The sequence below is a fragment of the Lactuca sativa genome, chromosome 2, assembly GCF_002870075.4.
Source record: "Lactuca sativa cultivar Salinas chromosome 2, Lsat_Salinas_v11, whole genome shotgun sequence".
In the NCBI taxonomy this organism is placed as follows: domain Eukaryota; kingdom Viridiplantae; phylum Streptophyta; class Magnoliopsida; order Asterales; family Asteraceae; genus Lactuca; species Lactuca sativa.
This window is the reverse complement of record NC_056624.2, coordinates 140,697,558-140,711,462: the sequence shown is the minus strand read 5'-3', so window position 1 is coordinate 140,711,462 and position 13,905 is coordinate 140,697,558. Positions and strand designations below refer to the sequence as shown.

Here is a 13,905-nt window from a genome sequence, read left to right as displayed (position 1 = left end):
ATCATAATTAAACCTTTCTCTCCTTAATTCATCCAACATATTGCTATGGTGAAGGCAACCCAAAAAGATCATGCTCATAATCGGGTCAAGTACATACCAAAATAGTTATGAACTTAGACACTAATCCAACATACACAACATCCTCCAGAGTTTATTCCGCATTTGATTAATTGAGATTTTACTCTGACGTTTAATTACTATTTTCACATTGAATGATTTGGAAACATAATGTTATATGAATTAATACTTTAAAAATGAAAATTGTTCTTTCTGATTTTCGGGACGTTACACTTGATTATGGGAATCAATCTCTCTCATGCCATTCTCTCACTGTGAGGGTGTCCTCTCTCTATCCATTCCTTCATAGGAGGTCATTCTCTCTTCGATCATGATGATCAAGTCTTTATTCCTCAACAAATAGACCTAGAAGATCAAGGTGTACTTGATAACATCTCATATAATGGTTATACGATAGGAGGCGTGGATCAACTTAGAGGCCGTAGAAAGAATAACCCTTTAGTCTATAAATTAAGTGGTCGTGTTTCCACGGTTAAAACCTTTGTATGCATTAAGTAAAAAATCAAAAATCTAAAACAGAATGTCATAAGAACGATATTAATTAAGTTCTTAAGTAAAAAGGACACAGTAGCCGATATCATCACCGAAGTTTTGCATGTTTTGAATAAGTTATCCAAGATATATAATAAATAAAAAACGACCACCCTATTTTATTATTAAAGTATTCTTATATATATATATATATATATATATATATATATATATATATATATATATATATATTAAAGGAGGATAGTTTTTAGGAATAGTGAACCTACCTGTTATTTGGCAAGAATGGCCCTTGGATATGTTATTTCTGTTTTTTTTTATCTGGGTGTTTTATGGAAATATTTACTTTCTTGTGTTCACGTGTTGATCATCGTTTGGTTTATCCGCTTTCGGATCCTTCCCACCGCCTCAAAATATCTTTAGTCAATGTTATCTCTCTTTTCTTCCACAAACCTCCCATCGCTTTTTCGCCCCTGCTGTTTTTGCGTAGACCGATTATTAGTGGCGAGCAACTCGACATCAAGGGGATCGCGGTGCCTAAAGAAGCTGTCGTGTTCGCTGCCAGTGCAGTCGCTGGTGCCGCCGCGAAGCGCTTTAGAGAGCTGCGTTCACCCACCATAAAAGCGCTTCAAAGAGCTGTGTTTTACTTCAAAGAACCGATTCGGTGTCTGCTCATCGGATCTACTTGGAGCTTTCACACATGCAACTCGTATGAAATTGTACAAGTGATTACAGCGTACAAGACGTCCTCCATCGTCTGGCCGATTCCGGTGTTCTCCAGCTTCACCCCCAATCAGGCGATCCTTGATGCCTTCATAATGTAGATTATTCACATTCGTTTGGTGTTGGCGTATTCATATACTTTTATCGAATTAACTTATCTGATTGCAAATTTAGATGACGAATGATGTGGAAAACCCTCAAAAAGTTCCCCTCCTTCCTCCACCTATCGTTGAATCAAAAAACTAGTATGATATTTTCCTCCTACGAGTTTTAGTATACATATTAGGGTTCTTGCAAGTTTTATTTATGGTTGTCAATTTCTTGGGTTTTGTTTCTTTTTTTTTTTGTATGCGCTTTTCCTATGTGTGTGTTTCGACATCAAATACTTACCGTGTGCTTTTGGCTACAGGTTCAGGTTATCTTTGTGGAAATTGGTGCAGGATTGGTGCAGGATTGGTTCTTTCTTAATCTTAAAAGCATCTTCTGTTCTTTTTTGCTTTTTATAAATTTTAAATATTAAACGCTATTCTTCAGGATTTATGAATTTGATATTGACAGTTTAACCCTTTAATAGTAATCAGGTATCCTAACAACTTCTTACCAACATGTTACCGTTTTCGTTTTATTTTGCACATCTTCAAAGCATTAGATTTAAATTTTGTTGATGTTACTACTTTTTTTCTTTTTCTAATTTTCTCATGCCAAATAAGGTTATAATTTCAGCAATGGAAGCTTTGAAGTTCCTTGACCTTGATGGTAGAAGTAAACTACTCAGCTGGCAAATGTTTGAAATTGCCACTCACAAATTTTGGAACTAACAATGAATCAACAAACACTGATAGCCCGAAAGCAACAGTAAGGATATTTTGCTCTTTTATCAAAAAGGTTATAATTTCAGCAATGGAAGATTTATATTTCTTTTCACAATGATTCAACATTTTTGCTAAAAGACCAAAATACCCTTACTATTGTGTGATGAAAATGGAGGGTTAGGTACACATTGTTGATGGCTCATCTCAACAACCAGACTATGAATTTGATGCAGTTAGACTTGACCTAGAAATGTTCAGTCCAGAACTTGCTAAAAAACCTCTTATAGTTGAATACAACAAAACGGATGTTCCGGAAGCATTTGAAAAGTAGGAATCATTCAAAGAGAAGCTTCTTTCATATGGGATTGAGCCCTTTTGCATTAGTGCAATTAACAGAGGAGGGACTCGGGAGTTGATTAATGCTGCATATGGGCTTGTAAGACAAGGAATAGAAGATTCAAAAGATGAAAGTAAGTTGAGTTGGGTGTTATTGTCAAATCACATATATGTATGTAAGCATTTTGATACATAATGTGCTTTTAAGAATTTCAATACAGAGAAAAGCCTCCACTGATAGATTTCCTCCATTAGTTTTATTTCGTAAGGGAACCACAACAAATGGAAGGATGCTTATTTCATTCCATCATGGTTCATTTATTTCCATTTTTGGAGACAATATAGAGTAATTCAGATCATTCATACTAATTACGTTCTGTTTTATATTATTCAGGTTTTTCAAGCCATGCAATCAAAGCTTTTAAGCTTCTTAACGAAAGCCCATCTGCACAGGTATGTCTGCTTCTACTTGTGAGTTTCTTATGTATACCATAATTGAAGTAAAATCACATTTTAATTCCTTTCTTTTGGTTCTTACCAGAATGTTGGTGCTTCAATTGCTTCTGATCCAAATGTGTGGAATGTCGTTTTAAAAAACGAGGCCCTTGTGGAATTCCTCGACAATCATCAATCAAGTTAGTAACTTTTCAACTTAATTAACATTTAACAACACCTTTCGGTTCTTCTTCTATGGAAAAAATAATGATCGGAATTTGAATAATCTTTTTAGGTGTTTTTTCCCGGAGTTTGGTCTAGATGGAAAGGGTTCTTCTACTGATGAGAGTGAATCAAAATCTGAATCCGGAAAGGGTTTCATGGATTATGTGAAGGATATCAAGCTTAAAGTTACAGTTACAGTGGTTGACATGATGAACACTTTATCTGATACGTTTCAGACCCTTTTCGGTGGTGCACCAAAAGGAGAATTTACTGTGAATCCAGATGGAACTGCTGAAATATCAATGGAGAAAACAGCCATTGGAGCAACTCTTATGGGTTTGGCAATCATGGTTATTACTGTGGTGATAACTAAACGTTCTTAGCACATCATGTTCTTATTTGTCGAAACTTCAAGTTCTCTTTTACTCGTTTTGCATATATAGTATGCATACGTTTATGTTCACGACTTTTGTTATGAAACAATCCAACAGTTTCTGCTTTATGTTCATATGTTCTTCCCTAGCTTCTTTGTCGTATCCGGCCCGCGGCCCCCGCAACACGGGGGCTCCCCACCTAGTTTTGCATCAAATTTGTCCATGATGATATTAAAAACAAAATAAATATATGTACGCTTTCATTTTATTTTTTTGAAATTGTACGTTAACCAAAAACTAACCCAAAGTTTTGGGATATTATTTTCCAAACCAAGTACCAACCAAAAACTAACCCAAGTTACCCACATTTAACTTTCGTAAACCATCAAAATTCTTTTTCTTAATACCAATATTTTTTGACGAGGGATTGTATAACTAAAATGATCCATATGCTTTACGCGTAAAGATTTTAATGAATTATTGTCACGAATCGTTCTTTCTTCATTGACCTAAAGTCCATGCTACTTGATACCTATGTGATAAAGACATAGGAGACAACAAGCCAAGAAATAAAAAGTGATGCTGGAATATGTATGAATACTCATAAAAATTAGATAAAATAGCAAATTATTTATACTGAAATTGAAGAAGATGAAATCATTTTGCAACAAACCTTCTAGGTAAAGAAAAACACTTTAATCTTAACTAAATTTTATAAATAAAAACACTTTCATGTTTCTATATATTGATATCAGTAATCCATAAATATCTGGTATATATTGACAATTGACATGTTACATTTCGATCCAAATGATTGAGGATAAGTCACGAAAAAATAGTGTAATTTAAGACTAGATTAGATGCATCTCCTGTTCTAAAAAGCCATAACTTTTGCCATTAAGGATGACATATAGTCTATAGATAAATACATTTATCACGTCATATATAAATGAAAAGCCACAACCATTTTTAATTTTATTTGACATATTCAATCTAAAACTACATGAGTGGCCATAAGTGAGCTATGGCAAGACCTATTCAATAGTCAAGACCTCGTGCTCATGCGTCATACGTCCTTTCTTCACACGCCGTGTTTCGCCACCAACCTATTTATAAACCACCATCACCTGCAACAACCACTGCTATTCCGACAACAAACACCTCCATGGCCCACCCACCTGGTTATCGCTTCTACCCGACTGAAGAAGAGCTCCTTTCCTTCTATCTTCCCAATGAACTCGAAGCCCGAAGAGATGATCTTCATCGTGTTATCCCTGTAGTCAATGTCTACCAACATGAACCATGGCTTCTCCCAAGTAACTATATATTCTTCTTTTCTTAATATCCCTGTAGTCATTTATAGAGCTTTACATATGGAAGTTTCTTTTGATACTTATACTGAAAACTAAGAAGGTTATATGTTCTTGTTGTGTTAGAGGAAGCGGGAGAATTATGCAGGGAGGATACCGAGCAATGGTTTTTCTTTGTACCGAAGCAAGAAAAGGAAGTGAAAGGAGGTCGGCCTTCAAGAATGACATCAACTGGTTATTGGAAAGCCACTGGTTCGCCTACGTATGTCTACTCATCTAACAATAAGGTGATTGGATTGAAGAAGACAATGGTGTTTTACCATGGGAAGTCGTCTGGAAGCAAGAAAACAAAGTGGAAGATGAATGAGTATCGGGCAATCAAAGAAGAACTCGATGCCACCAAAAAGTTTTTGGTTCCAGAGGTATACATATGGACTTAATTGATAAACTTTTTGTGATATGAGTTTGATAATTTGCAAAATGATCATGTGGGATGAATCTGTAATATTTTGACATGTAGGGTATGTTTTGCTCCAACTTTTTGGCAGATTAAAATCACCATTTTCTTAGTGTTAATGCAAACTGACCTACCAAATTGGTGGATCGGTATTCATTACACCAAAACACTATAAATTTGGTTTTATACATATTAAATTGATAAATATTTAAATTTATTTTTACATTAAATATATTATTATAAAATTTAGTTCAAGAGATTTGAAATGAATTGAGCATTAAATATAATATATTTAAAGTTTGTCACATTAATTTTAACCTTTTTTTGGAACATAAAATATATTGATAACTAAGTAATTTTAACAATATATAATAATTGTTATATTTAATAAAATAATATAATAAGAAGAAGAAGATACTATTCTATATATTATAAGATGTTATATATCTTTTGTGATGTTATTTTTAGTGTATGGTTAAAATAAATGAAATATTAGAGTTGAAAACTCACGAATATAAAATTCTTAATTATGGATGAAAATATCCTTAATATAACAAATTCATGTTTTCAATGTTTTTGGAACTTTTATTAACATCAAGGTTCTAGTAAGTACTTGTACGGAAAGAATTTTGAGCAATGGAGGACCATTGCTTCAAATTAAGGCTTCTTTTTTTTTTTTTTTTTAAGCAAACAATAATTCTTAGCTTCATGAGTTTTTCCCATGTTTTTTGGAGCCGGGTTTTAGTTTGCTATATATCGTTCAAATATGTATGCTATATAATGAGATTTTGCGAACTTATGCAGTTACAAAATCAGCTGAGCTTATGCAGAGTTTATGTGATATCAGGAAGCGTACGAGCATTTGATAGGCGACCTTTAGGGCTAGGAACATATGAGATTGGTTCTTCAAGTTTGTTATCATCTTAATTAGTGAAGACCGGTTAATTTGAACCTAATTAACATGTCATGGCTAGGAGGAACTAGCCTCCTCATCTAATTGATCGTGTTTTTATTCACTTGAATTAGGAATTTTCTAATTATTTTACTTTTGAACAATGTACACAGTTCTGTTATCCATCACTCTTCGATTGACACAATTTTTTTTTTTACATTTTTGTTTCCAAAAGTCATATTTGTGGTGTTCATTACTAGAATCAAGTAACTAATTAATCATAGTAAAGTAATGAGATTGGTGATAATTAGATATTAATACATTAACACCCTCAAAACTAATGTTATAAACTTATATCAAACGGGACACGGATATCAAGGCGCTGATATGTTAACTCAATCGGTTTCCAAATTAATTCCTACGGATCTTCGATTTGTTAGTCAAAGCACGTAATGAGGGCATTTAAATACACTGATATTTAAACTCAATAAGACAGTCCAACAACATAAAATAACATAGAAATCAATCTACAAGTCTATAAATAAAACTTAAACAAATATGAAATAAGTCAAAATTTAGTTTTTAGTTGTAGATTTCTTCGGATAAGGTTTATCAATGTACTTATATGTTCCCTCAATCAGTTTCCAAATTTCATAGGTATCTTTAGTTTATTCAATCAAGCACTTAACATGGTTTGAATGTTGACATATTTGTCTACCATTTCAATGTATTAAAAATGTAAACTCAATAAACATTCCAACAACATAAAATAACATACGAAATTATTTATAAGTTTACAAATCAAAATATAGGAGAATTATAAATAAGTAAAATTTTTGTTTTCTTAGTTGTAGATGTATAAATGTCGGGTATATCAGTATGCTAATATGTTAACTTAAACAGTTTCCAATTTTAATTTTATACGGTTCTACAAATTGTTAATCAAACATGTAACATGAGTTTGGAAGATGACATGCATGCTGGTCGGATATTTTAACTAGATGAAGACCCGGTATCCCGTTGGCGTGGGTTTGGATTGTTCAAGATATTTTTTGGTCATTATTTATTGGTTGAATTTTATAAAATAAAGCAAAACATAAGGTTTTTTTAGAGTTTTTATTGTAAGAGAATAGAATACAATAAAATTAAAAAACTTAAAGTGCTCGTGATATGCTATGTGAAAGGAAGGGCGTGTTTGACACAAAGCTTTTAGAAGCGTTTGGGAGCTTCTAGCTTTTAGCTTTTGATAAAATGCTCTAGTTTAAACAAAAAGTTTCATTTGGTAGTACGAGCGTTTAGCTTTTAGTTTTAACAAAACGCTCTGATTCTAAAAGCTACTTCATGTAGCGTTTAACAAAACGCTCCTCAGCTTTTGAAATTAATTTCCATAATTTTCCTTAAAATTATATTTATATATTTATTTATTTTTAATATATTGTCCTTTTATGTAATTTTATATATTTCAAAAGCTTCCAGCTACTTTTGTCAAACATTCATATAACAAATAAAAGCTACAGCTTCCTGCTACCAGCTACCTGCTACACGCTACCAGCTACCCGCTACCAGCTAACCGCTACTCGCTTCCAGCTAACAACTACTTTTGCCAAACACGCCCGAAGAGGGACATTCAATGAGTAATACTTTCCCTTTGAATACCCAATATCTCTTATGTATCTTTCCCAGGGAAATAATCCCCAAATTTATGGAAAGAAACCGTCATGACCCAATCAATAGTGTAAAAAGCCTCCATCCTTTACACTATCACGTGGTGAATGTCAACATAAACAATTTAATGTAACATCCAAAATTTACAACCAATTTTAAACTTTTCAAAAACAACCCATTTTCATTAATTCATTACAAAAAGGTTTTCAAATTCATTTAATATCAGAGTATTTCCCAGAACCACATCATAAGTACATAAAAATGAGGAGCGGTATGATCACGCCTTCGCCTTGCCACGATCTCCTCAAGTACCTGAAACAATACACTGAAAACTGTAAGCCTGAAAGCTTAGTGATTTACCCCCAAAATACCAACCACATAAACCATACACATAACATATCATATCATAAACAGAACAACCATGCACTTCGGGTCTACTGTGTGACTAGTCCGCCGCACCGGGCCTTCAGTCCACCTGGTCCACCCTCCGAGTCTATCCATATACATCGAGTCTACAGTGTGGGTGGTCCGCCCGCACCGGGCCTTCAACCCACCTGGTCCACTCTCCGAGTCTACAGTATGACTGGTCTGCCCGCACCGGGCCTTCAGTCGGCATGGTCCACTCTCCGAGCCTCGACACGTCTGGTCCACCCTCGTGGGGCCTACAACCTATCCGGACCGCTCGCTGGGCCTTCGGAATATCCGGTCCGCCCTGGGTATGTTGGCCTACAGCACAAAGCAGGACCCGCCTCAACCCAACCCCAATCAACCAACCATGTGCACATAAACATATAATCATATAGCAATTCATCATTAACCAACTGATCTAGCAGATCACATACATAACACACTTTAACCAGGATACCGACCTAACCAGTCACTAACATAGCTGTTGATATAGTGAGGATAACTCACCTCGCAACTGCTGACTGAAGAGATAAGATCACGCTGCTCCAACCTCCGACACGAACTCCACCACTGATCAATAGCAAATGACCGAACTCAATAAATACCAATAATTACCAAAATACCCTTGGAAGTCAACTGATCAACTCTTGGTCAAAGTCAAAGTCCTCAGTCAAAGTCAGCCTTCCTGACTGACTCTAGTCGCCGAGTCAACCCGCTGACTCGTCGAGTCCCTATGCTCTGAAAACTTCCCATGACGCGACTCAACTCGCCGAGTCGCCCCAAGACTCGCCGAGTCCAACAACTCTGAATCCCTTCACGCTCAACTCACCAAGTCATCCCTCGACTCACCGATTCACCGATCAACCATAAGAGGTTATGACCCCACGACCAGACTCGCCGAGTCCAAGAACAGACTTGTCGAGTCCAAGACAATCTTCAATAGACTCGCCGAGTTGTTCTTCCAACTCGTCGAGTCCATGCCCACCTTCATCCAACTCGTCGAGTTCACCTATGGAACTCGCCGAGTCTCTTTAGTTCTCATTCCATACAGAGGCTTTTCAAGCCATGCAGGGACTCAATTCTATAGATCCACTCTTCTACAGCCTAGCCCTCACATAAAGTTGCAAACTTTACGTGAAACCAAGGAGATATAAGCTCAAAACACTCTAGGGCTAAGGCTAAGGACAAAAGGGTTTCACCAATAACTCTTAAACAGGAACTTTATGACATATAGGACCATCACAAGCTTAGATTTGAAGTAGCGTCCTCAGATCCAAGCTTCTATCTCGAATTAGATCTCATATCAATCACCATACATGAATCCATGAAGAAATAGCTTAAGGAAATGGTTCCTTACCCTTGAAATGATCCCAACCAACTATAGATTTCTGATCTCCCCAAGCTTCCTGATACAAGCCTCCAAACCTTCAAACTTCAATACCAAAGATCCTCCTCCTAGCTCTAATTCACTCACAATTGGGTTTCCTCACGAATTAGGGTTTTTTGGATCTCAAATGGGCAGCAAAGAGGCTGAGGGGAAAACATGAGGTTCCTTATATAGGGTGCAAACCCTGAAAATAGGGTTTCTCATTCCAGCACCGACTCACCGAGTCCAGCCGCCGACTCGCCGAGTTGATCACTAAGTACGTGACCAAAATCGCGACTCAACTCGCCGAGTCTATCCATTGACTCGCCGAGTCGATCTTCCTTAATTACACCAAGCACCCTGAACTTGCACTTCTGAACTTGGGGTGTTACAATTCTCCCCCACTTAAATTAGGGTTCGTCCTCGAAGCCTGCAGCAACACATCCCAGATGACACTCCCTCAAAACAGCTCCTGGTCTCAACCGACCCAGGTTCCTCCGAACACTGCTATCGGACTTCTATAAAGTCCAACTCTTCCCTCCCAGAGTTACGACAACTAATTCAAGCCGGCCACCGACTTCTTTCTCTGATAACAACCCTTATTAACCAATGATCACCCGATGCTACTTTCATCACTCCAATTCACAACAATCACTTGACCCTTACCAAGCTAGATATCACTCTGAACCACAGGGCCCTGACCCGATACCAAGCTGCTACCCCTTTCCTCGACTGACATATCCTTTATCGAATTCACTTCTGAGACTTATCCCACTTTCCTTTCCGAAACCAACTCGTTTCTTTCCGAGCTGACAGGATGGCACATCCTTCAGCTCCTGAGCAACTACCATGAGCTCTCCCCTGCAGTCACATACGCATGCTGAACCTGCTCTAACATCCTCGGGCTGGAAAACCCGACACCCTGACGATACTTCCAAACATCCCTAGGATGAATTGCTACTACATACATAACCTCCTGATCACAACCATACAGAAAATCCAGGCTCCCTCCTTGCATCCCTTCCGAACTCCCCTGGTTCTACACTACTGTAAATCCTTCCGCAACCTCAACAGACACCCAACCCGGATGTGCTTCCATAACACTGGTACAATCCCAGTACTCAATAACCATAATCGAAATGCTCTTAATTATCCATTCACACTGCTGTTTCACTTCCGTGAACCAACACTTTCTCCCGGAGTTACATACCCTTCCCTTTCCTTATCCAAGGAAATCCACTCAACAACCCTTACCGCACCTGCACGTGCCACTGAGCTAAACTTCACTCTACATTATCCATGTAGAGCAACTGCTATTCTCGAACTTCCATAAACTCTGAATCTGTTCGCAAGGACTCTCGGGTCCATGCACTGCTTTCCACTAACATGATCAATACTTGGGGCCAGACCATATCAATTATCATCCCCTGGTGACGCTTTTCCTTATTCTCCTCGTACCGATATTCCAATTCGTGTTAATTTAGGATTTTTTTAAACTAAAATGGAACACTCCAAAATACGGTCCAAAAATTTCTTTTTTAAAACATTCACAAAACCATAACTCATAAATTATTATAAATAAAATCATAAATCATGTGTCTCAAAACATCACATCAAATGTTGTATCAAATCATATGATAAAATATCAGAGTCTAAAACGCCCTAAGCTGAACTATGGTGTGTGTGCTGCAATCATCCCGAACCCTTCCCATTGCTAGTGGAAGTACCTGAAAACAAAACTGTAAACCATAAGCACGAAGCTTAGTAAGTCCCCCCAAGCTACCACATACTATACACATAATCACATATTGGGCCTAGCCTACTACATCGGGCCCCACCCGGCATCAGACCGAGGTCTGCCATAACTTGGGCCTAGCACCTGCATTGGGCCCTGCCCAACATTAGACCGAAGTCCAGTATACATATCATCTCAATAAGCATAACATATACATAAACATAAGCATAACATGAAAACTAATATTCCTCGGGCTTGCCCCGGCATCGGACCAAAGTCCGGAACACATAATCATACATATGCAAGAATCACAAAGACATGCAAGTTCCGAAACATAAAATCTACATTGGGCTAACCCTCGCACATACAATCACACATAAACAGGCCGGCCTTGGTGCCTCAGACTTGTTCCTATAGGAGAAGACTCACCTTTCAAACTGAATGCTGAACTTGTGCGTGAGGAATCTCTACTGGATACTCCCATGACTCCCCAACTAACTCTATACAATAATACTTTGTCAAAATCTGATAATTAATCTTCTTAGGGTAAAATGACCATTTTACCCCCTTGGTCCTACTTGGTCCATATCTAAGGTCCAAGACCATAATACAAAAGGACCCACACTAGGTAGGCTTCCCAAGCCCACTAGTGGCCCACTAATGGCCCAATTTACTAAATTGAGCCCATTCTCACTAATAGGCCTTACCCTAAGCCCAAACATATTCTTAGCCCAAATTATCTGACTTTTGATGGCCCACTTAGGCTCAAAGATCCAAAGTCCAAAGTATGGGCCAAACCAAGGCCCAAAACACGCCAAGCCCATATATGTTGAGTACGTTGGGCGTACTCATATATACGCTAAGCGTACTGGCTAAATGGCGTGTACGATGCGCGTACTTGCATGTACGCCCAACTTACTTCTCTGTTAAGTCACTTTTCCCATTAAGTGCTTAATACCCTAATCCAAAGGCTATAATCACAGATCCAAGTCCTCTTCAATGCCTTGATCCATAAAGTCGATCACTTGGTGGCTTGCAACCCACCAAATGAGCCCAAACATAGAATAATAGCAACTAACTCCATAGAAATGGCTAGATCTCATGCATGGTTACATAAAGGCCTTAAAGGTTGAAACTTTACTGCTAAAGGAATGCTTTCAGCTCCAAGGGTGGCAATCCTAAGCTCAAAAACGAAGTTGCATGATAAAGATCCATCCTTTGGACCTAAAAAGGTCCAAAGCTCCATAATCCTAGATCTAAGCTTCTAAGAGGAAAGTTGGGAGCTTTATACCCCCTTTAAGTGCTAAAAGATGAAATAGTTCCAAATCATTGAGCTCAAGATAGTCAAGTTCTTCTTCTTCAACTCCTCTTCTCTTCGCCCAAGATTTCTTCACCAAAATAAGCTCAAAAGGTCAAACTCACACAACAATGGAGTATGAGGGCGTATTAGGGTTTTCTGAGGGTGAGGGACTGGTAAGGAGGCTAGGGTTTGAGCCATAATAGGGTATTTATATCGCTAAAACCCTAAAAATTAGGGTTTTGAGTATGCTAACATACGATGCGCGTACTCCTTGGTACGTTGCACGTACGTGTTGGATTAATGTCTAAGTCCATAACTATATTTGGTATGTACTTGACCCGACCCGGCATGGTCCATTTGGGTTGCACTTTACCGACACAATTTATATGGATAGTCTTTTAAGAATAGTATATTTATGATTAATATTAATATATTATAAGTCCTAATATATTAATATGGAATCATATTATTTAATTAGTATTGATCAAGAATTAATTTAGAATTAATTAAGTGATCAAAAGGAACTAATTAAATATGGAATTTTATATATATGGAATGGGCCAAGTTCATTTAGGTTGGGCTAAGGTATCATGGATAGTCCATGGAGCTTTTAACCCATGGATCCTATGTAAATGAAAGGTCATGGGTATTAGGGTTTACATGGATGTAACACTAATCCTCCATAATATATAAAGGGGTCCTTGACTAACAAAATTGGCACTAGTATATGGAAATAAGAGTGGGCCGATTTTAGTGTGCATACATATTCTCTCAAGTTCTTCCAAGGTGTTTTGGTGATTTGTGATTCCACTTGAGGCTTCCACACTATTGAGGCTAAGCTCTTAAAGCTTGAAGACATCAAGCTACACCAAAAGGTATGTCATCTAACTAGTCTTTGTAGTATAGTTGCCTCATATTATGCTAGTTAGGATTAAAGCCTCAGAAAGTTCTTATTTGCATGTATAATAGAGAAAACATAGATCCAAGGTTTATAGGGTTGCATGTACACCATAGGAGTGTTAGAATGCTCAAAACCCAACAGTGGTATCAGAGCCTATGCTTGTTTTCTTGTTATACTTGCTTAAACTGCTTAAAAATCGAATTTTGGTGTTGTCTACATAGCAGACTCACCGAGTCCAAGGCAAAAAGCATCCAACTCGTCGAGTTTGTTCATGCACTCAACGAGTTGGACCCCCAGACAGCATATATTCGACTGTTTTGGCTGGAATTGGACTAGGAACATTACCCTAAGCTGTTTTTGGACTTATAAACTTGTTTTTGATGTGGTAATGTTCATAAT

The 13,905-nt window shown here is 37.4% G+C and overlaps 1 protein-coding gene across 2 annotated transcripts; it reads left to right on the top strand.

Moving 5' to 3' along the window:
* Positions 1–4,393: 4,393 nt before the first annotated feature.
* On the top strand, positions 4,394–6,336 carry LOC111917508 (NAC domain-containing protein 90). Of its 2 annotated transcripts, none has more exons than XM_023913191.3 (3): positions 4,394–4,788; positions 4,909–5,204; positions 6,087–6,336. In XM_023913191.3, the coding sequence occupies exons 1-3, from the start codon at positions 4,638–4,640 to the stop codon at positions 6,117–6,119; spliced, it is 480 nt and encodes a 159-aa protein (XP_023768959.1). In that variant the 5' UTR covers positions 4,394–4,637; the 3' UTR covers positions 6,120–6,336. The 2 variants fall into 2 exon arrangements, with proteins under 2 accessions (XP_023768959.1, XP_023768958.1); XM_023913190.3 differs by having other exon boundaries at positions 4,398–4,788; positions 6,044–6,336.
* Positions 6,337–13,905: the final 7,569 nt, after the last annotated feature.